General features: G+C 37.3%; 2 protein-coding genes across 2 annotated transcripts; one reads left to right on the top strand and one right to left on the bottom strand.

Moving 5' to 3' along the window:
* Positions 1-10279: 10279 nt before the first annotated feature.
* FOMMEDRAFT_51667 (uncharacterized protein) lies at positions 10280-10462 on the bottom strand (the record flags this gene model as incomplete). Its single annotated transcript, XM_007268051.1, has 1 exon — positions 10280-10462. A coding segment is annotated over one exon (183 nt), but the record flags the coding sequence as incomplete, so codon positions are not given.
* A 1200-nt stretch (positions 10463-11662) lies between these two features.
* Positions 11663-15617, top strand: FOMMEDRAFT_147563 (uncharacterized protein; the record flags this gene model as incomplete). Its single annotated transcript, XM_007268050.1, has 10 exons — positions 11663-11828; positions 11943-12207; positions 12278-12977; positions 13039-13135; positions 13375-13503; positions 13628-14160; positions 14234-14336; positions 14395-14889; positions 14966-15142; positions 15195-15617. The coding sequence occupies 10 exons, from the start codon at positions 11663-11665 to the stop codon at positions 15374-15376; spliced, it is 2847 nt and encodes a 948-aa protein (XP_007268112.1). The 3' UTR covers positions 15377-15617.
* Between the last annotated feature and the right edge of the window lie 9728 nt (positions 15618-25345).

Here is a 25345-nt window from a genome sequence, read left to right as displayed (position 1 = left end):
AAACAGCACATCCAAAAACAAGATCTTCAGAAATAAGTGCAAACTACAGTGATATAATACATATGGACATAATAGGTCTAGTATCCTATGAAGGATATAAGAATATACAATATCTATTAATGTTAGTTGACAATGCAACATGTTGGGTATCTTTATTAAAATTACAGACAAAAGACAATGTATATACTTAGTATGTTCAATGGAGCACAAACATATTTACACAATACAGAATACGAATAAAACAACTACAAAGCAATAATGATAGAGTATTTTGCAGAAGATTCTTTCAAGAATACTTAATTAGTCAAGGAACAAAATCCAGACTAACAGTAAAACATACACTGCAACAAAATGGAGTAGCAGAACAGATGCATAAAACAATATTTAAACAAATACATGCCTCTATTACTTTGCAAAACATTCTATTATGCTTATGGGCAGAAGTAGTAATGTTGTAGGCATATATTCACAATAGAACTCCTCAAAGAGTAATAGGATACATAACTCCTTATTATAAATGATACAGACACAATACTAGTATTGATAACATACACGAATTTGGTCAATACATTATAATACAGAATGAAAACCTATCTAAAATAACAGACAAAGGTTATTACAGATAGTGGATAGGTTTTGATGATAATTCTAAAGGTCATATTACATAGCATGATAGAAAAATAACTATCAAACGTAATATACAATTCCTTGACACAAAACCTTCACAAATTGAAGGGGACTTGGAAGAAATCCAAGGAAACAAATTAGATATTGAGGGGGATAACAATCCACTCGAGTCCAAAGGGCTAGGCAATGCAAAGTCCAAAAGGCCAAGCAATGGAAACAAATACTACTGCCAAGTACACAATAGACAGACGCATGCCAGAATGCAAACCAAAAGAAACAGGATAAGCTTGGATGTCCTAGAAACTTGAACAGACACTCTACAAATAATTAAACGTCTTTGGTACATTTCTCCCAGACAATATGATCCAAACTATTGCTCTGGAATGGCTCCACATTTACAACAAAACCTTGGTGCAACCTTAGAAGACAAGGGAACACTTTCTGAGAAAGCAAATCACTAACAGAAAATACAAAATGAACAGAAATTGGTAAACAATATGCAATCCAACAAATCCAATTGAGAATCCAACAGAACTATACAATTACAGTACTCTACTCGAAAGCACAAAACTATGGAACGTTTAGGTGAAACAAATTTACCAAGTAAACACTCAAAAGGTTTATCATATGTTGATGAAACAAATATTATGAGTTATCTTAATGAATTTAACAATCTACATATGGAAATAATGGCAGATCCATTATTGTATAAAGAAGCAATCAATAGAAGTGATTGTAAGCTTTGGAATAAAGCTATGGACAACAAGGTACAACAATTAATACACTCCAATACATGGGAGACAGTATATCCTCCTAATAACACAAATGTTATTGGAACACAATTTGTATATAAAACAAAACGTCTAGTAGATAATTCTATCGAAAAACAAAAAGCTAGATTAGTTGTACAAGGAATATTTCAGTGAGACGGCAAAGATTATTATAATAATGATCTATTTGCACCCACTGTGTACATATCTTCAATAAGACTTGTAATTGTATGGGGATGTTCAAAGAACTATAAAATACATTAAATAGATGTCAAATCTGCATACTTAAATGGAGAACTCAATAACAACAAAATAATATTTATTAAACCTCCATCAAGTGATTTAATAAAGTTAAAACCTGGACAAGTATTATAATTGTGTAAAGTATTATACAGATTAAAACAAGCTGGACAACAATGGTATAAAACTTTATGCCGAATACTTAATACAATTGGTTTTACACAATCAGAATACAACTTTGCAGTATTCTACATAAAGAAAAACGAACGTACAGTTGCAATACTATTAATCCATGTTGATGATATAACTATTGTTGCACAAAGTAATAATATTATTGATATGATTAAAAACTCTCTACAATTGTATATAGAAATTACAGACAGAGGTGAATTACATTGGTTACTAGGCATAGAAATCAAATGTAACAGAAACGAACGGACAATAATGATGAGACAAAGACATTATATTGAGAACGTATTAATTCAATATAACTTGCAAAACAAAAAGAATTTACAAATGCCTATGCAACCAAATACATAATTAGTTACAGACAATAATTTACTAGAAGATGAACATGCATTTATGTCCAAAATACTGTATATGAATATGATCGGATCCTTGCAATATATTGTGGATTGTACACAACCAGACATAGTGTTTATAACATCTCAACTCACAAAACACTTAAAATCCCTGAGCATGTTACATTATAATGCTGTAGTGTATTGCATACAATACTTAAAGGGAACCAAAGATAAATGGTTAATATTCAGACAAGGAAACCACAATAATATTACTGGTTATATGGACACAGACAGAATGATGTAAGAAAATAATAAAGCAATATCTGGATACACATTCTTCTTAGGAGAATCACTTATATCTTGGTCTAGTAAAGGACAAAAACTAGTATCCTTATCTATGTACAAAGCAGAATTAATAGCACTATCAAACAGAATACAAGAAGCTATAACATTATGATACCTAGCAGATGAGATACTACAGATCTCTAATGCACCTACAAATATTTATTGTGATAACCAAGCAGTAATTACATCTATAGAAGTAGACGAAACGAAATACTCAACAAGAACCAAGCATATTGGCTTACAACACAATTTTATTAAATGTTATGTTGAGGAACAACTTATTAATATTAAGTATGTTCAAACAGACAATTAAAGGGCAGACATCCTAACTAAATCATTACATGTTCCGAAAATCAAACACCTTACAGACTTAATAGGTCTCATAAATGTTTGAAGGGGACTGTTAACATGTATTACAATCAATGATACAATTACAGATGATACAGTATTAGTAAAATAATTAATACACATACAAACGGAACAGATACAGAACTATGAGACATGCATTGGATACACAATACAAGACATGTATCAGATATGCAATAAGTATCAGATATGAGATAATGATACATCAGATATCTAAGACATACGGACGGACGAATAATATAAAAACGAACAACTTATTAACTAAATACATATCATTATCAGGGTCTACACCCTCATTACTTGTGTGATAACCTAAGAAATACACATTCTAACACATACATTTATTACTAAAGTAGAAGGAATCTGTCTATGTCTGAAGCACATACCCTCTCTACCATCTTTGAACTGTGTCAAGTCTGTACTAGTTGTATCAATTGTAACTAATCTCTAGCTTGATTAACTTCCTAACTATGTGTATGTTTTATTACAGCTTGAGCTACTTGCTACTACAAGTTTGTCATTGTTTAATTAAGAAGAAGATATAGTAGTAGCTACTCTTAGGGTGGAAATGCTCTCAGCTGTCCATGTTGATGACTCAGACAAGTATATACTTATTAACCCCCTCTAAATCTATTGAGAGTGTCTGCTAGACAGTCCTACAACACTAAAACCCTTGTCTGTCTGTACTATTATTAACAATAGCTCTTCTCTAGCAATTATTAATAAAGTACTTATATACAACCTTAGATTGCCCTGTTTCTGTCTCTCTAGCCCTATTCATATCTCCCTTACTCTATTAAATTCTTCTTCTAATTCTTTACAAACCCTACATAAATACATTAAACTCTCCCCTACTTCTGTTAATTATACTTAGAAATCCTACACTATTAGGGTAGTAGTTGCCCTCTCCCTGTGTTTACTAATCATTCTAGGCCTACTATTCTTACTTGTGAATAGAATCACAGTCTCTCATTATTATACACAGACTATTTGCTCTACTCCCAACTACTAGCTCCTGCTTGTATCCTACTAGATTCCATCTTTACAAGCATTATAAGTTGACTCTCCCTCTCTAGACATTATCTTAGTAGTACATACAAAAATCTAAGAGCTCACCTTACAGGATCAGCTCTCTAAGTTAAGTGATGGCCTGTGTAAGTAATACACTTTACTAGTACTCTATACTGTAGTGTAATTTACAGATACACCTGTAGTATATATACTTACACACTGTATTGTAAGAGAAAATTTTAGCTGAAAATACAGGTGTATATTTACACACATATGTGTATACTATAAGTAAAAAATTTCTGTATATACTGTATACAAGTATATGGTATTACTAAGCATATTCTCTAATTAAATACTAAGTTTGAGTTTCTAAACCTTATTTACTTTACTTATTTATATACTAAATCATTTTAATACTATATAACAACCTTGTTTAACTTAAAAAGTACTAGTATAAGTACTATAGTTACTATAGTTACTATAGTACATTATATGAAGGTTTAGAGCTGTCATATAATATTAACTCACAACACTCAACTGTCTTATTTCTGTGTATAAACAGTACTACAATACATTTTCTTAGCTCAGTAATATTAAGCATTTGTTTTGAAAGATAATAGTGTACTTTTATAAGCTATTTTAATGTAAAGTATCTTGTTATATTTGGCACAGTGTATATACTGTATACACTGTATACAGAAGTAGTATATTGTATATGAGTCCTACTAACTCAGTTTATGCCTGTAATTATACATGTGTATACATATATGTAGGAAATTTTATACACATAAGTGTATATACTATGTACAGAGTACTACACTTTGCTTTTCTGTTCAGAGCTCCTCTATATAAACATGCTCCTGTCTAATGTTTTCCACTACTTTAAATTAAAAGATCCAAACCTTCAGATAAAGCCTTACTAGTACTCCTACCCTAGAAAATATTGTAATGTATAAGAGGTCCTTCTACAGAGCTATCTTCTAGCTAGCAGATTAAGACCCTCTTCTAGTCCTATTTCCTCTCCTACTTTCCTTATTACTAAATCAGACCCTTCAGCTCTTCTGTATATAGTTTGTAATTATTAGGAACTTAACAGTAATACAATACCTAATAACTATCTACTACCTTAAATAGATAATATTCTGGCTGACTGTATAAAAGGTCTTATTTGAGGGAAAATTAACATAATGAATACCTTCTTTCAGACCTGTGTTCATCCTAATAACATTTACTTGACTGTAATCAATACACTACTTGGACTCTATAAATAGACTGTCATACTTATAGGCTACAGAAATACTCCTGTCACCTACTAGTATTGTGTGACTAAAGCCTTGTATTGTCTTATTAGCAAGATCTACTATGTTTATCTAAATGACATTATTATCTAGTCTACTAATCTCAAAGCCTATACTAAGAATATCTCTATTGTTCTAGACTTTCTTTAGAAAGTACACCTCTTCTGTTCTCTAAAGAAAACCTCCTTGTTCTGTTCATCAATTGATTTCTTAGGTTATTAAATAGATTAGTAAGGTATACATACAGACCCTACTAAAACTGAGAAGATTATACAATAGTTAGTACTATAATCTTCTTTAGACACACAGAGGTTTCTTAGTCTTGTCTAGTTTCTTACTCCCTTTCTATTTAGACTTGCAGAACATACTACTGTCTTGAACCCTTTAACATTGAAGGAATGTGATAAGGATTTCCTATACTAGTCTTCAAAGTTTCAATATGTGTTTAATACTATTAAGACTCTTACTATGTCTGTACAATACTTAATAGTTATTAACTACCTGAATCCTAGTAACAATAAGATCTATCTCTACACAGATGCCTTGAATCTCTATATAGGTACAGTTCTCTCCTTTAGGCCTTTACTAGACTTGGCTTATCCTGTTACTTATGACTCTACTCTCTTAAAGCCTATAGAGTGTAACTACTCAGTCTATAAGAAGGAATTGCTCACTATTGTAAAAGCTCTTAAAAAGTTCTGCTCTAACCTCCTAGGAACTACATTCACTGTATTCACAGATTATAAGACACTCACAAGTTTCCTTTCCTAGAGAGATCTCTTATACTAACAAGTATGTTAGTAAGAATTCCTAGCTTAATACATTTTTAATGTTTAATATGTGTCTGGTAAACAAAACAAAGCTACTAACACTCTGTCCAGACTTCTAGATAAGGATTTCTCCCCCTTTATAGTAGTATCCTCCTACCTTACAATCTCTGCAGATGAACAATTACTTCTTTAAATCCAATTGTTCTACAAAGATAACTTATTCTGTACTAAGCTCCTCTCTCAGCCTCTTAAATCCCTTAGTGTTTGAGTTAAGAATAGTCTACTGTTCTTAGGTGACAGGCTTGTTGTTCTACATGTTAATCAACTCTACAAACACTTCTACAAACTTACTCATAACTTTATAGGCCACTTTAGGATTGACAAGACTTATATAACACTAAAGTCATTATTCTACTAGCTAAACATGTGTTCTGACCTTGAAAATTTATACATTAAGTAGTATGACTTATGTTAGAGATATAAATTGTCTACTCAAAAACCTGCCAGTCCTTTACACTCTCTTACTATAACTAACTAGTATAGTAATACAATTACTATTAACTTTATAGGTCCTCTGTCTCTAGACCACAAGTTTAACAGAATTGTAACTATTACTAACTAACTTAGTAGTAACATTTGCCTACTCCCTATCTGTATAGGCCAAACTCCTGAAGAGTTTGCCTGTGTTTTCTTTGACAGATAGTATTGTGAAAACAGCCTTCCTCTCAACATTATCTTGGATCAGAATCACCTCTTTACCTCTAAGTTCTGGAAGGCTCTTTATAAAATTTCAGAGGTTAAACTAAAGATGTTTACAGCTTATTACTTACAAACAGATAGAATCTTAGAACATACAAACAAGTCAGTCATTCAGGCACTTTGATTCTATGTCAACTAACAATAAAAGGGCTAGTACTGTATACTACCTTGTGTTTAGTTCAAGCTTATAAATACTAAAAATGTGTTAACAGGATTTTCCCTCTTTCAACTTCACCTTAGCTAATGCCCCCATCTGATCCTACCTCTTGTACCCTTACTAGAAAACAAGCCTACCCTTCTAGAGGATGAGTAAGCTTGTTCTCTCATTTAGCAGCTTGATCTTAACATTACAGAAGTGTAGAACTCTCTCATCCTAGCTAAAACTTCTTAAGCTTATACTACAAACCAGAAGAGGAGTCCAGAAGACTCCTATACTCCTAGTGACTTTGTTATACTATCTACCTTCTATTAGTATCAAGATTACACTCAGAGTAGTAACAATTGTATAGCCAAATTCATACTAAGATAGGACAGTAAGTACTGTGTTCTTAAGGCTTTCCTAGACTACTCTACTTACTAGCTTGAATTGCCAAACTCTTACACTAAATTTTCTACCTTCCATACATCTCTACTCAAACAATACTATACAAATAATCCTATATTATACTCTACATGTAAACTTGTACAACCTCCTCCTGTCCTTACAGAGGAAGGACTCAAAGAGTAGGAAGTAGAAGCTATAATTGATCAACAAAGACAAGGACACAGCCTCCAATACCTTGTTTGCTAGAAAGGGTACAGTCTAAAAGACAATCTTTGGTTGTCTAAGCAGGAACTAGACAACTGTACAGTATTAGACTAATAGGAACAACAGTTATACACTAACTCTCATACATAGCCCTCCTCAATCCTCAATTTCCATTCTACAAAACACTTGTGGAGTGTGTTCAACTAATGCCTTCTCCTCTCTTATCTTCATCTTTGTATTCAACACATCTTTTCTCTTACCAGACATTCTCAATTTCCATTCTAATATATCCCTCCTTCTTCAATCCCTTCCCTGCCTTGCCTGTTCCTTATCCCCTATATTTATTCACACTCTCTTGCACCACTCTTCCCTTTCCCCTCTTTCTCTCTTCTTCCTGGTGGGGAAGAGTGTAACCTTGTGGAGGTTACACACAATCTGTTAGCCTCATCACATGACTTATCTTATAAATAGCTCTAAGACATTCCCAAGACTGTATCTCTTCTTGTACCTCCTTCAATACCAGTCAATTGCCCGTTCTGCAACCTGAGTGAGACATTGTCTCCAAATGAAGGCCAAACTTGGGATTGTCCACAGGTTAGACTGTTGAATGAAGATGAGTACTTTAATAATATTCTCAAGTAGTTTAATACCCAAATGAATTTAACCTGGAAATGTACAATTTATCAGTAATTATATTATAATATGTTTACAGGTCTCTATACCTCCTAGTCTAGTGTAATAACTAAGATATGCCTGTCAGCTTTGTGACAGTTTCAAAGATATTATATAACTCACTCGTGTCATAGAATACTATGGCAAAACTTGCTATTGCATGATACCTTGCAATGTTAAATGTAGAAATAAATAGTGTGTCAATGTGCTGAGCAATGGATGGAGTGTCAGAAAAAATCAGATTTTGAACGCGATCTAGAGGAGATGGCATGTTCTGTACTTCTGTAGCTCGATGTATTAGTTAGAGTCAGCCTCGTTACCTTTTTATACCTGCTATCTATTAATAGTTACAGTGAAGGGTCTAATGTAATACTTGTCTTGAGTCGGAGTGCTTAACGAGTGGGTAAACTCAAATAACATACGTTTCAGCTGTTCCTAGCAAAGGTAAACGACTTTCCTGTGATTTATTTACCAAGACGTTTCCAGTACTTAGCTATCTTCTTTACGCACTTTGCCTCCTTCCGAGCAGAAAGTGCTATGTCAACCATGTACTGCAACATTTAAGTTTCGACTTTATCATTGGGAAGTTCTTGGTTTAGAGGCTGTGAATGTATCCCGGCGGACATCATAGAGTCTCATACGGTGTGTATTTGATTTCCAGTTCTGTCAACTTAAAACACAACAAAACGCGAGGCTGTGAAGCAGAAGTCTACGGGTGTCATTTGGTTGGTTCAAGCCTTGCCGCTACAAACTGTTTATAGTGGAGAACTTCACTTAGTGTCCAGTTATCTGTGAAACTCAAGGTGCCTCCCAGTCCGGCATGCCGATGAATACTACTTAATAATCACCGATTGACCACGAAACCTCGAGTCTGAATCACTCCTCCTTCATCCGACGCAACCTTTGAAACATCCGAAGGATCCGAAGCAACTAAACCTAAACATCAAATATCAAAATGGTGTATACTGTACTGGATACTAAAGACAAGAGAGACAAGTAACAATGACATCTGACATGTAAACAGTAAGTACTTAAGTAACTGGTAAGTAGCAAACAGTTTGTGGTGTGGTAGAAGGTAGCGCTACGTCGGAATAGAAGTTAAAGAGTAAGATATACACTATTGGTGAAGGTATCAGCGCATAAAAGACAAAAGGAAAAGACGAAGATATGCCAATACGCACTGAGGAAGAAACGACGAGGAAAGAGAAAATAGAATAACATAGGATGTGGACAATGTTAAGAATAATATATGACAAGAGTGCTAGACGACTGTTAAAAAAACGAATTCGAAAATCGAGGGGAGGGGGTAAGTGAGACAACTGAGCTAGTCAGTGTACATCATGCTCTTTTTAGTAAGGAAGAAATCGAAGATCCATAGGACCATAGGGCGTCAAAACAGCAATAAAGGGCGCAGGGTGAGAATAAGTGTCTTGTTCAATTGCACGTCCATACCGAAATAAAAACGAAGCCTTCAAGAAAGGAAAACCTGCCAACAATGATAGTCATAAATATGTTTAATCTCAAGCACTGCTCTTCTTCGACTTCTTCTCTTTCTTGTTCTCCTTGTCTGCCTTTGTGCTTGCGGCAAGCTTCGCAGGAGTCGGTGCTGCAGTGCCCTTTTTCGAAGCGGTCTTCTTGGGTGTCCGCTTTGTGACAGGGGGAGCGGCTTCCGCGTCGTCGTCGTCGTCGTCTTCATCTGATGAAGATCCTTCGGAGCTTTCAACTTCTGACGAGCTCTCAGCTGCCTGCCCAACAGCGGCAGATACGGCAGCACCTGAAGAAGCTTCTGAGATTTCTTCGTCGTCTTCCTCTGCTTCCTCGTGTTCGGGTTCAGCTGCTGGTGGTGCAGCTGGTACAGGTGCGGGCACGGGCACGGAAGGAGCAACAGCGGTCACAGTCGGAACCGTTGGTGATACCTGCAGCGGGATTGTAGTAGCTTAGTAGAACGCTAATGACTGAGAACAGAATCAATGGACTGACAGCAGGACTTGCGCTTGGGTCTGCACCGTTCTGCTCAGTATGCGCTGCGTCATAGACAGCCTTGTCGGTCTCGAACTTAGCTCTCAATTTACTTGTCTCATCAACGTAAGGCTAGTAATAGTCTGGTCAGAAATCTATTCAAAGCGCAATTATGAAATAGTTTAGTTACCTTCTTCTGCTCGGGAGTCATCTTCGACCATCGCTCGGAGATCTTGTTGAGGACGTCATGGTACACCATGCCAGGGTTAATGCTCTTCATCTCATCGCGGACTTCATTCTGAAAGATAATGTATGCGCTTGGAGGTCGTCGAGGCGCATTAGGGTCCTTGGGTTTCTTCTCGCCGCGCTTGCGCCTCCGCTTACCATTCTCGTCTACCTCTGGCTCACCAGCAGGGTCTTGAGCACGGCGCTTGCGGCCGCGCGTAGGCGCTGAAATGGGAGCAGCCGTCCCGTTTGGCGCACTAGGTACAAGACTAACGGCGGGTGCTTGTCCGCCTGATTGAGGCGGCGTGAACAATTGGAACACGTTCTGCGCTGGAAGCGCATGTGAGGATGCCTGGGTAAAGTTGTTGAGGTAGGCGGCATAGTTGTCGACCATCATAGCGGTGTTGCGAAGATGTGCCCCACATTGTGCAAGTGCTTCAATAAGCTATCAGGATAAACAACGTGATTAGATCAAAATATTCCGAGGTAGAATTGAACATGTCTCGACCGCGGCCGGCGCTTAATTTGTACACCGCCGACGACGCGGAGGGCGACAGGGCAGAGGAAGAGAAGAAGACGTACCTGCTGACGTTGTGGATCGATGATTTTTTCGGACTGCATGATGGCTGTGTTGACGCGACGGGGACGCGACGCGTCTGATTGTGTGCTGTTGACAACTGGGGATGGGTGAAGTAAGAAAAGAAAGAGAAAGGGAAAAGTGAAGAGAAAAGCGACGCTGAAAACCGTGGGACTCGCCTATTTGTACACTTTTCCTTCATTAACTAAGCTCGCCTCAATACATTTCATTTGCATTCCTAGATTACTCTCCTATTGTTGCGTCCCTTGCCCCTATACATTTCGTACACTGCTAAGCACAGTCATAAGACCCGGTCCAATCCATTCACCCTTGACCGGGAATAACAAAGCCGGCCAATGTGAAACAATCTAAGACTAAGACGTGTGGTAACTGTAAGAAACCAACGAATGTAGTAAAGTAGTTGTGCTTCGCCAATATGATAACGTTAGTTGTACATTGTAACGCTGATTACAAACGTCACATGCGTGACATTTTCAAGCTCCGCCCGAACACCGCCTGTTTATTGACACCCTGTCCGTGGGTGCTGTCGACAGAGCCTTTTATGACCGACCACGACAGTGAACGACGACGGTGTCCACAGTGAAAAAAGGTGACATCCTTCATCGTCGTTCGTCGTAGAGCACATAAGCACCAACCTGTACAGTTTCTGCTCCTAAAAAGACTGTTCTAAAAGCAACAAAAAGTGAAAAGGGGCGAGAAATAGTCCCAGACTAACAGACGCAACACCCCTCCACGAAGTCGACGGAAAAAATGGATGCGTACTTTGCCAATGGCCACAGCTCTTGGCTGGCCAACCCCGGCCCCGATCAGCCGCAGACATCGTCGTCGCCTGGTCCGACACAAAATGGGAACGATGAATGGGCGAAGACGGGCATCGATTTGTCGGACTTTGGAGTTGGCCTCGGGGACCTGCAGGGTGAGCACGCCAAACAAATAAAAACAAAGAATCAGAGAAACCGACGAAAAACAATTCATGATAATTCTTGTTTATGTACCGTACATGCTGCATTGCGTGTCTGCGTGCCAACAGCCCCGAATTCCAGCCCGACAAATGCTGCGTCACTGCACAATATGTACCAGTTCCCAGTCAACGGGCCGTTCTTCTCGACAATGGCCCCGTTCAACATCCATCCGTACGGCCACTCACCCCCTCCATCGGGGTGGCCTTCACAGAATCTTCCACTCTCGTCATATTCAACACTCAATGGCGCAACGACCACTGTAGGCTCCAGTCAGCAACAGCAGCAACAAGTATCGAGTCAGCCACCAGCGTCAGCACAGCAACCAATGATCGAGTGGGTATCCGTGCCACCCGCCGCCCTAAATACGCTCATGCTAATTTCTTCTTCCTTTCACCGTCCGCAGTCCGGCGTTAACTTCCGCAAGTAGCGCCCCGTCATATTCCCCGCCGCCTCCATCCGCTTCTCAGGGTGCTCAACATAGCTCAACGATACAATTCAACAACGTATTTCATCATCATCAACAGCAACCTCAAGTCCCCCACTCGCCTACAATACATCAGATGTCGTCTGCCTACCTCATGCATCAACAGCAGCAACAACAACAACAGCGGACATTGAACCCTCAACAATTGACCATGCCATATTCATACGTCTATCCCATTCAGCAGCACCACGTTCAATCTCCCATGCAGACAAACCTTACTGCTACTTCTTCACATACATCCACTCCTCCTCCCGCTTCTAGCTCTATTTCTTCAAACTCCACCGTCCCTCCCGCTTCTGCCTCCGTATCTGTTCCCGTAGCCTCTGATCCCTTGGTTTTTAAGCAAAAACTTGATCGATTACTTACCTCCTCTGCACTGTCTGATGCAAACACAGTGCACCGATTAATGGATGCCATTGCGGATCACGGCAATGCGAATGTGACTCCGGAAATGCGGGCAGAACTTGCCAGCCGCATTCGAGATGGTGCAGGGAATGCCTTTTTTGCAGCATGGGCGCGTGATGCGAAGGCGATGGCATTGCTTTTGAACTGGCTCAAAGCTGGTGTTACTGGTAAAGATGAGGGACGCTGGGATAGTACTGTAATGCCACTCTTGCACGTTAGTTATAAATCGCATTTAATCTACTTGAGTTCTGCTAATGCATATTACGGTTTCATAGGTGCTTGATCGATTGCCACTCACGATAAGTCTCTTGAAAGAGCATAGGCCGGGTAAACTGACCAATGCACTACTAAAATCGGATACTGTATCTCCTGGTGAGTTATGCATTTTTCTACTGCGCCTCTTAAAGTATGTCCAGTGTGTGAGGAAAGTAGACACAACGTTCCACAAGTGGGGCTGCCCTGGTAAACAGTTTGGATTTGTACGAACAAATGCCCTGTTTTCTTCTCATCATGCTCGTACCTCGCCTATTTATCCAATTTTGAATACGAAATTAAGAAAAGAAATGTATCTAACTGTTTGCTCTTGGCACGTTCCCTCTCTTCTATCACAGCGATCAAAGATATGGCTTCGAATATCGCAAATAAATGGCGAACTCTAATTGAACCGAGCTCTGGTGGCAGCACGAAGGACAAGGATGCATCCTCGTCCTCTGCGGCAGTGAAAAAGGTCGAGATAGAGGGTGGGTCACGCCAGTTCTTCGTCTGATTGGCTAGTGATGGCTAAACTCTAATTTATTTTTATCATGCTTAATCCGAATTACCTTTGTCTTTGTGTTTGTTCGATAATTAATTCATGACAAATAGACAAAACAAAGAAAAGAAAGTTGGCCGATGGAGCGCCGAAGCCGCCGTCGAAGGTTGCTGTTGTTTCGTCCGCAGCGAACTCGGCGAACGCTGCACGGTCGGCGGTGAAGGTGAAGAAGGAGAAGGTGGTCGTAACGGCAGTGAAGGACGCCAAAGCAGATGCATCATTCTTTTCTGCGCCGAAACCGAAACCGCGATTACCGAGCTTCAAGAAAGCGCCAGCGCCGGCAACGACATCCAACATGGCGCCTGGCGGAACGAGCTCAAGTGCGACTGTGGCACAGCCAAGCCAAGTGAACGCATTTGAACAGGCGCTCAAAGAGATGAAAGGGCGTGCGACTGCTGTTCCGATCCCCCCTGTCGCGAGTAAGAGTGATAGCTCAAGCACGGAATCAAGCACTGTTACGAAAGCATCCACACCGGATCCTCTTAAGAACGCCAAGAAGCGGAAATCCGTGTCATGGGCTCCTGAAGGCCACCTCGAGAAGGTGAGGATCATTGAAAAGGCCGTGTATGATGACGATCCTGCCGATGTATGTGTCCTTTCTTCGCATTCGCCCCTTTGTTCCCTAGAGGCTCACAGTTGGCTTGTGCCATTAATTGCAGGCTACGCATGGAGCACATAGCATCCGCGATTTAGAGCGTGCTGAGGGTGCTGCGATGCATTTCCATCTATTTGAGGAAGTAATCGATTGGTATAAACCCCAAGGTGAGTTTCTTGGTCCCTCATTGTTGCAATGCATTGATTTACTTTAACACCATTACAGACATTGAATTCCCTTCGGATATCGATTCAACGGAAAGAGGAGGTCAGAGTGAGGAAAAATCAGTTCAGGAAGAGCGGGAAAAGAATACACTCCGTGCTGACTATTACGCCGAGGACCAAATTCCCGAGACGCCGGGCGAGCCTCTCTCGCAGATAGCCCTTGAACAGGTAGACACAGAAGCACGGACGATGGTAGTCGGTGCGGACATTCAGCCTTTCTTCCAACATGCTATGAGTGTAGCGGATCTCGTCGGACAGCTTGCTGCAAACACTAACAGCACATCAGCTGGTGGTGCATATGGAAATGTAGATGGTTCTACTGCTCAGATTAGCGATGGGGACGTCACTATGAGCAATGTTAACAATGCATTAGGAGTCAGTGGAGGCTTTGATCTCAGCAAGTTGGATCCGAATGCACTCAGCAACCTTGCTGCATCACTCGGGTTGACCGGCTTTAATTTTGCTGGCGGAGCTGGCGCCGCCGTCACCCAAGAAAGTAATAATGCTTACTCAGCATCAAACGCTCCTTCATGGGGAGGCTATACTCAGCAACAGTCCTACGCCGACTCAAGCTACCAACATGAGGAACGAGAGCGTGATGAACGCAGTGGACGCGGAGGCATGCGTGGACGAGGCCGAGGAGGGCGGGGGCGTGGAGTCGGAGGCGAGTTTAAAAGTAGACGACGATGCAATTACTATGCACAAGGAAGGCGAGCATCTAATCCCATTCTCTTCTTTGTGTGAATCCTGTGTGTGGAATGCTCTTGACTAATACCGTTCCTCGTGATTGTGATTGAATAGCTGCCGATTTGGTGAAGCGTGTCATTTTCTTCATGAAGGTCCGCCGGCCGGTCAACAAGGCTATTATGATTAGTCAGCGGCCGTCGCCGCGAGCGCCGAACCGAGTCTTCTATTTTAGTAACTCCATCAATAGCGTCGAAGGTCGAGGTGGCGCGGGTAAACGCCGCATTCTTTTTGAGTAGGCTCTCTTAACCACTTCCGTGTTTATTCCATACAAGGTCGATTCTTTAGGGATTTTACGCGACATGCAATTAATTCTTTTTATATTTTATTCTCTCGATCATTCTACACTTTATACTTCCATTTTTGCACGCATGCTTGGAGCACTTGTCATTTCAAACACACATATTTGTTCTTTATTTCATGTATATTTCCCCCTCTCTTTTCTTCCTCCGAATCGAACCCTTTAACATCGCACATTTCAACGTTTGACAATCCAATATCCGACATAATGCATCTGTACCTTCAACTCAATTTCATTGTTGTTTGCATACATTATTAATACTGCTTCGTGCTCCTTCCCTCTTCTCAGCAGTTAGTACCACTCTTTTTTGTTGGTGGTGAACATACACAGTAGAAACAGGGATTCATTATACTGTACGTAGTGTATAGAGCTGTGTTTCAAGGAGAAACATATATTTTCTTACTTTTACTAATATTTCTTGTGTGTTCTACTTGTATACATGACAGAAGAAACTTGATTGTCTCTGAGTACTATAAAATGAAAAAGACTTGTCTATTTATAATACCCACAACATGCTTCACTAAACAAAAGAATAATATATAATACTAACTTAAATAATATAATGAAATAGTAGAGAGTACTAGAATAATTTGTTGTCTAACAATAGTAGCAAACATAATAGTACAGGACTCAAGAGTATCTAATTAGTACACTCTCAAACTATAAGATGTTTACCACTATGCTTGTATCAGGAAAAAGTCCATTTAAATATAATGAATTACAGTCCATTTAAAGAAATATTAGCATTTTATATACATTGTAATTCATATGTAAGGGTTAGAACACAACTATAAGGATAAAATAAAGTATATTAATGTATATAAAGACTCTAAGAGTGTTATAAATTATTACAATTTATTGAATACATTATAATAACCTTACATTATAAGCTAAAGTATTATACTTAGATTATAACTTTGAAGACAGACTAAAATTCACCTTGTGTAAGACTTTATATTGTTTGTATAAGGTATTCAGATACTTGTAAAAACTATATTAATGTGTTAAAAAGTAATATAGACATGTCAGATTACTATCAACTATATTATAAAGTAAAATAGTTCTTTCCTTTTACATTTAAATATAAGATTGGTTTTGTTTTACAGCTTTACTAATATCATGAACATTGATTACATAATCAACACTGAAGATTGAGAGTATATAATAATACAATTACAGTTGTTACTCTTTCTCTCCAACCTCTACCATTTCTCTAAGTCTAACCCTCTACCCTAACACTATGTTGTTACTTTTGTTCTCTCTAGCCTAGTCCTCTACTTACAAGTGTTCTCTAGCAGGTACTCTGATTGTAACAACACAGACAATAAACATTACTATAGCTTGTCTCTCTAATCTACTGTTACAGTACCTGTACAGAGTCTTAAATTGTATGTTATACTACTAAGCTAACTATACTGTCCTTTAATGTAAAGTAGTAAGCATTCAGTCTACTTTATAATAGACTATACAATAGTTGCTCATCCCTCTCCTCCTAACTTTTGTCTCCCTTCTATTCCTTCTGCTCCTTGTCCTACTACTTGTATTGCCTCCCCTTTATTGTCCTCCTTTTTTTACATTTGTCTCCCTTTTTGAATTCACATTCACACATCTGTATTGTTAACTAATACTGAACAACTTCTCTAGTAACTCTATATATTTGTGTACTTCTTCCTACTCTATAGTACAAGTAAGAATTGACAAGTATATACAAGTATACTTATAACAATGTTCATGTACAACTACTCCTATTATACTACCCTCTCCCTAACACTGTATGTGTTCTACTCCTTCATACATTCTATGTTTAACATTACTCTTAACAGGTTTGCCTTAAGCACATTTACATTCCTTAGTACTATCTATAACACTATTCAAATAAGGTAAGTAGTAACTATTACTTACTCCTCCTAAGCTGAGTCTGTTCATATTACCCACTTTACTCTCTCCCTTTAAGCCAGAATGTTCTAGAGATACACTTTTACAATTTGTCAGTAACAGTGTAGAGGGGACCTAAAGGCTTAGTGAGGGGACCCAGGCTACAACTATCCTACACAACAGAAATACAGAATACAAGTACTAGAATGTAGTTAGAACTTGCAGAACAGACAGAGAGAGAGAGTGAGACAAGAGTAGAGTATATAGAGTAAGCTTAAGAGTACAGGACTACCTAGAGTAGACAAGATCAAGACTACAGGACTAGTCTGATCTTGTACACTTATATATACTAAACTATACAAGAGTACTCAGAGAGTATGAGCTACTAAGAATAATGAGCTACAAAGAATGAAAGAAAGAAAGGTCAAAGATAAAGGTACAAAGAATGAAGGGATAGACAAAGGGTAAGAGACTATAGAATGAACAAAGAATGAAGGGGTGGTCAAAGGAATAGAATGATAAAGTAAGGAAGGGTAGTAGTAAGAGTTAGTATGTATATAGTTTATAAACAGTGTCCCTGAGAGACAGAAGTCCTGAGTTCTAGTACAGAAGGGTGTAAAACCCTTAGAACTGAAAGTACAAGAGTAGAGAACTGTAACATCACCCCTCCTCTAAAACCAATTGTCCTAATTGGTAAACATTAGACTTAGTCAGCAGCTTAAGTATAGGACAGAACAGTAGGGCTTGGAAATCTGTAAGGCTGAGTTTGTACATAGTACTAGGATGAAGCTGATAGAAATCTCAGATTGTCTTAAAAGTATAAGCAAGGTTCTTGACAGGTTCCTAAGTGTACTCCTCAACTGGGTACCCTTTCTAGTAAACAAGGAATTTGAGTTTTCTATATAGTAGCTTAGTATCTACTATGTACTCTACTTTGTATTCTAGTTTAGAGCTAATAAGTTCTGGTAAAGGTAGTAAGGGTCTTTGTTGTGAAGGAAAACTAGGATTATAGTACTAAGACAACAGAACCTTGTTAAACACTAGGTGTATATACTTCTATGTTGCTAGAAGTTAGAGTTTGTAGGTAGAGGTACTAACCTTCTTTTTAATAATGAAGGGTCTAAAGCACTTATTGTCCAACTTCTTCATTAGGCAATCTAAGGTCAGATTAGTAGCTTCTAGTATAACTTTGTTACTAGGCTAGTAATCCTTAATTACAAACCTCTTCTAATTATAGTTCTACTTTATAACCTGTACTACCTTCTTTAAAAGAGCTTGTGTGTCCTCCCTAGTCCTGTACATCTGTTCTGTAAAGTCTGTTGTAGATTCAGAACTACTGTTCTAATTTAGAACTGTCCTCTAGTACAAATGTCTCTTATGATTAAGGAAGAACAGGGACTGTCCTATTATAGAGTGTTACTAATTATTGTGTACAAATTCTGTCAGAGCTAACTATTCAGACCAATCTAATTACTAATAATTGATAAACATTTAGAGGTAGAGCTTGATCTCCTGATTGACTTACTCAGTTTGACTGTTAGTCTGTAGGTAATATGTAGTAGAAGGGTTCTCTTAAATTCTAAGAAGTACATACAAGTCCTGTATGAATTTTGACTCAAATTGTAGTCTGTAATTGTGAATGAGCTTCTAAGAGAGTCTGTACAACTAGAAGACATGATCCTAATAAATGTGTACTATACTTTCAGAAGTAAGTTCTGTTCAGGTTGGAACTGTGTAGACTTGCTTAGAGAATCAGTTAACAATTATACAGATAGTGTTGTAACTCTGAGACTTAAGTAGTTTACTAATCAGGTCCACTAAGACTTCTTCCTAAAAGTAATCTAGAATCTAATACAGATGTAGGGGAGCTCAAACCCTTGTCTGGTAGGTCTTAGTCTGTTAGCACATATTGTAACTAGTTATGTACTTTAGGATTTCCCTCTATATTCCTAACTACTAGTAGTTCTGAGTAATGAGTTCCTGTGTTTTGTGTTAGCTTAGATGTTCTACAGTCAGATTGTTGTAATAAGCTCAGACAATGTCCTCCTACAGCTTCTGATCCTTCAGAATGTACAGTTAGCCTTCCTAGTAAACCTGTCTATCCTTATCCTCCTTCTAATCCTTAACCTACTTCTCTAGCTACTTTACTATAACCTGGTCCTGTGTATGTCTTAGAGCTTACTGTATGTAGGTAATAAAGTCAACATTCTTGGATTTGAGTCAGATCTCTTAGATTGTCTTAGACACAAAACAGGAATTGTTTAGGAGAACAAGGTTTTTGTTATCATTCTCCCTCCTTTCATAACCTACTTGTCTTGAGAGTAAATCAGCTTTTATTATTTGTGTTCTAAGTTTGTGAGTCAGTACAAAGTTATAGTCCTGTAGTTCTAACATCTAGTAGGCTTAGTAGTAGTTGAGCTTCTGAGGCACTCAGAAGTACTAGAGATTAAGGTGATTACTCTAAATCTCAAACTTCTATACAGTACTAAGGAGATATTAATACTACTCCTCTAGGGAACAGACAATTGTAAAGAGTTTCTTATTATAAATAGGGTAGTTCTGTTCTGTTACAGAGAGGGATTCTAATTGGAACACTATTAGACACTACTTTCTATCAATAAACTAGGACAGTACTACTCTATTTGTAAAGTTAGAAGGGTTAGCTTTAACTCAGAACTTGTTTGTAACTGTCAGAACTGTTAATACAGGCTTGCTAATAATAGCCTACTTGAGAGACTCAAACACAGACTACTACTAATTATCCTATTACTAAGAAACATCTTTGCTAGTAAGATTATGAAGGGGCCAGGTAATGGTACTAAAGTCTTGAATAAAGTGTTAGTAATAGTTTGCAAACTTAAGGAACACTTAGACCTGTTTCAGGTTTTAAGGTTGTAGCCAGTTCTAAACTGTAGTTACCTTTGCTGGATCCATACAGACCTCTCCTCTACTGATTATGAAGCTTAGATAATCTACTGACTCCTATACAAAAGAGTACTTTACTTCTTAGAGGAATAGTTTATTATCTTAGAGCTATTGTAGAACTGCTCAGATTAGTTAGTAATAGTGCTCAACTGTCTGAGTGAAGATCAGAATGTTATCTAAATATACACTAACATGCTTTAAGTTAATCAGATCTGTAAGAATGTGATTCATGAATAACTAGAATGTTACAGACAAGTTAGTTAGTCTGAAGAACATTATGGTTGGTTTATACAATCTGTAATTGGTTCAGAACACAGTCTTCTACTTATCTTTGTCCTAGATCCAAATATTATTGTATTCTTATTAAACATTCAACTTAGTAAAAACCCTAGATGTATGTGTCTTATTAATAAGCTTCTAAATTAGAGGGAGTAGGTACTTGTTTTTAATAGTACCCTTATTAAGACAACAATAATCCTAGACTAGGTAGAGCTTCCTATCTTTCTTTTTAACAAAGAAGAAAGGAGAGACTATAAGGGACTTTAAGGGTCAGATCTAACTGTTCTAAAGATTTTCCTGAAGGAACTTGTTGAGCACCTCCTACTTGTCTCTGTTGAGCAGGTAGACCTTACAATCCTTAAGTTAGAAACCCTTAGTCAATTCAATTACATAGTCTTAGAGACAGTGTTTAAGAAGCTAGTCAAATTCCTCTTTACTAAAGACTTTAGGGAACTCTTAGACAAAATCTGGCAGGCTGAGTCTATGTGTGTTTTAGAGTAGAGTTGTTCTGAAAGGGTTCTAGACTGGTTCTGTCTCAGACATCCTTCAGATTAACTCTGTTCCACCTTGACTAGAATATGTGTTCATATATTCATTCTAGTTAAAGAAGAACAACTGGTCACTTTTATCAGAACTGTTAGTAGTATTGAAAGTGTCTGTATCTACTTAGAACAGTAGTACAAGGTAGCTGTAAGACTCAGAACACTAATTAAACACAAGTGTCTACTCTAACTAGTTAATAGTAGGGTTGTAAGCTTTAAGCTATTTGAATCTAATAAAGATGTCTGTCTTTCTAAGGTTAGTAACTCTAAACTTAATACTTTCCTTATAATTCTGAATGGTTATCCATAGTTGGACAAACTTAGTAATCTGACTATTCTGGTTCAGGGTTCTGTCTGTATTGTATACTAGGATCAGAAGTAGAATGTGTTAAGTAGGAAGGTAGTGTTCTTACATAAAGGCCTTATTAATATACAAACTAGTACATTTACTATCTACTAGAGTTATTGTTTAGATCTGGGAGGATCCTAAGAAGGGAGCTAAGAGGACAGGAACCTGGAGCTAGTACTCAGAATGTCCTTAGATAAACTGCTACTTGTTCTGAAGGGAATGTATAGCTTGTACAACCTTGTTGTCTAAGAGAGTAAGTATATATGTTAACATTTCCTTGTTAACCTCTCTCTTTTGACAAGAACAGACTTATGTTCTTAGCTGTAAACTCAGCTAAGACTATCCCTACTTGATACTATAGACAAACTACTGAGTAGTAAATAGGGCTAGGTAGTGTTCTGAACATTCTAAGATTTTAGAATACAGAAGTAGTAGGTTAGATTGTACAGATTTAGACTTGGACAAAGTATAAAGAGAAGAATCAAAAGAATCAGGAGAAATAGGAGAACTATCTACTTTTGTTTTTGACTTTTTTCTTTCTAATAAATAATTTTGTTAATTTACTTTTTCTACTTTTTCTACTTTTTCTACTTTTTCTGTTTTTCTTACTTTATTTACTTTTAATCCTACAGTGTTTATTGAATCAAAAGTAGCTATTAAAAAATCCAAGTTATAGCCTTTCAGTACTACATTCACTGTTAGGCCTCTATAAAATCCTAAAGTATATAGTCAGTATTTAGAAGTTCTAAGGTGACTTCTGAATTTGTAGAAAAGGCTTCTTACTACAAATCCTACTTGTTACTCATTATTACTCTAATAACCTAACAGATATACTGTTACTTTTACAGACAGTCCTTAATTTGGTGCCCTGACTTTCTGTAAGTAAAGTATACTCCTTACTTTCAGGCTTCTCTAATGTTTATTAGAACAGATTAATTATAAATTATAGGCAGATTAATCTGAGGGCTTAGAACTGTTAGAGCTAAGCACATGTGTAAGCATTCTGTACAGACTTAATACATCTGAGCCACAGCTTGGTTGAAGGAAATGGCACACATCTTCTACTCAGTGTATATGACCAGTTTTAGTATTATTCTAAGAATCTTATTAACTAGTTCTAAGTAAAGAGCTTTTTCAAGCATTCTAATAAGGACATTATTAAACCTGAGTATGAATCCTGCCTTCTGGGCTAGGATATTAAACTCCTGAAAGAAGGTGTCAGCAGAACATTTACTCTGTCACAGAGACACAAGCTTGTTCTGTGTGTTGTACTTCTTATTCAGATTAATAAAGGAAGTATGAAGCTGTCTTATGAATTCCAAATATGACTTATTGTTCTAAAGTTGGATTAGGCTTCTAATCTGATAGCCTTTGATCCAGTTCTAGACTCAGGTGGCCACATTACCTTCCTTTATAAAGGAAAGGACAAATAGGACACAATTAAGATCTGAGAATAGATTAGTTAAAGTAGTAGTCACATATAGTTCAACTTAGTACTAGAAGTCCTTAAAGTACTATCTATTAAAGTCTAAAGAGTAGGCTATATACACTTTCTTTCTAGAACAGGTTACAACTTCTGGAACAATCAGAACAGTTTCTGAAGGGGCTAGGGGTACATAGTTAGTAAAGGCCTCTTAGATAGAGGTCTACACATATTAAGCTAGTTCTGCTTGTAACTACTGATCTAGCAGGACAGTAGTAGTAGTAGTTAGTGTAGGAGGGTCTATGTTTACACTATAAAGGAATCAGTACTAAACTAAAAGGGGTAATGAATAGAAGAAGGGTGGTAAAAGTTTAAAATTTAAAAATGTAAAAGGGTTAGGACAAAGAAAAGAGATTGACACAATAGTAAGTACTAATACTCAAAACATAAGAGAGTTGTAAGGTAGTAATAGGTAGTCTTGATCTAATGTTAACAACAGTGTAGAGGGGACCTGAAGGCTCAGTAAGAGGACCTAGGCTACAACTATTCTACATAACAGAAATACAGAACACAAGTACTAGAATATAGTCAGAACTTGTAGAACAGACAGAGAGAGAGAGTGAGACAAGAGTAGAGTATATAGAGTAAGTCTAAGAGTACAGGACTACCTAGAGTAGACAAGATCAAGACTACAGGACTAGTCTGATCTTATACACTTATATATACTAAACTACACAAGAGTACTCAGAGAGTATGAGCTACTAAGAATAATGAGCCACAAAGAATGAAAGAAAGGAAGGTCAAAGATAAAGGTATAAAGAATGAAGGGATAGACAAAGGGTAAGAGACTATAGAATGAACAAAGAATGAAGGGGTGGTTAAAGGAATAGAATAATAAAGTAAGGAAGAGTAGTAGTAAGAGTCAGTACACATATAGTCTATAGACAGTACCCCTGAGGGACAGAAGTTCTGAGTTCTAGTACAGAAGGGTGTAGAACTCTTAGAACTGAAAGTACAAGAGTAGAGAACTGTAACACAATTATACACAATGACTAAGTTCTCTACTCTGACTATGTCTTACAATTGAAGGTGTATATAATGTGTACATACAGGCACAGCTTTACTTACTACTCAAATCAGCTTGTTTAATACTCTGGATCCTAACCTTAGTACACTACTCACACTTACTATACACTATTATAGTGTGTCCACCTTCTCTCTCTTATTATTACTTACTAATCACTCTAAACTTGTCTCATAAGTACAGTCTCAGCCTCTACAACCTACTCAACCTTAATTCACACACACACACTATTCAACTTGTAAGGACTGAGAAACAACCAAAGTGTAGTGTTAAAGACTATATTAAACAGTCTGAGAACACATTCTTCCTCTTCTGTTACAAATACTGTTAGGAAAAGAACAAGGTAGAGACAGCTCATTATACACTACAAGTACTGTGAGTGTCTCTTTATTAGTATCTACTACTGATTCTGATAACTACAGTGAATTTGACTCACTCTCTACTAATAGTTCACTATATAGCTACCTGTTTAGATATTCACACACAAGGTGTAGTAGTGTGTACAAAGTAGAGATGACAGACTTTAGTAATTTTGAGATAGGTGATACAGAGTACTTATAAGAACAGGTTCAACTACAGATACAGTTATAACTGTTAAGCCTCTTAATACTCTCACTTTCTAGTGGTTTGTCTGGATCTAGTCAAGAGATAGGCCTAGTAATTAATACCTGTAATACACTTGTTTACTACTTGAGTCTGATCCAATCCTAACATCTACTTACTTGTATTTGTATTGTAGCAGACATAGACACTCTCACTTGCTCTCTGTACAAATCTTAACACAGACTGTACTATGTATGTGTTTCAGTTTATTTTCCTTAATTATTGTAAATAATAATGTATTGTACAAATATTTTAATATAATTGATTTTTGTTGTTTTAATAATGAATGGATGTAAGGGAAAATTATTATTATTAAGAAATAATAACTATGTATAGTCTCTGTAAAACATTACAAACATGTATTACCTTTCAAAACTTGGTAATCCTTACAATACATTTCAAAAAAGGGAGGTCCAATATTATACATTTTATATGTTTAAAAGGGGTATTACCCTTATGTACTTTTATTACATTAATAAACCTTACAGTACCTTATACAAAGTTATACTACTTTATCAGAAATCAAGGTCTGATAATATGTAAATTACCTTTTTTACTTTTTTACTTTTTTCACACTATTATAATGTAATATAACCTTTTAGACTTTTTCCCAATGTGATGACTTTCTTTATGTTGGACAGATATGACAGTAGACAACTTGTGTAATACAATTTCAGTTGTAGCAATAATACATATTGAAAAGTATATCTTAATATATTGTAAACAACTGACCTGTTTGTAACTTAATCTCATGTTATCTATGAGTTCCAAGCTGATTGTTGTAGACTGACTGCCTTAATAGAAAACACTCTACTGTTAGTCTGGGG

This window comes from Fomitiporia mediterranea (assembly GCF_000271605.1).
Source record: "Fomitiporia mediterranea MF3/22 unplaced genomic scaffold FOMMEscaffold_8, whole genome shotgun sequence".
Taxonomy (NCBI): Eukaryota; Fungi; Basidiomycota; class Agaricomycetes; order Hymenochaetales; family Hymenochaetaceae; genus Fomitiporia; species Fomitiporia mediterranea.
The sequence above is the reverse complement of the archived record's forward strand: the minus strand, read 5'-3'. Positions and strand labels throughout refer to the sequence as shown.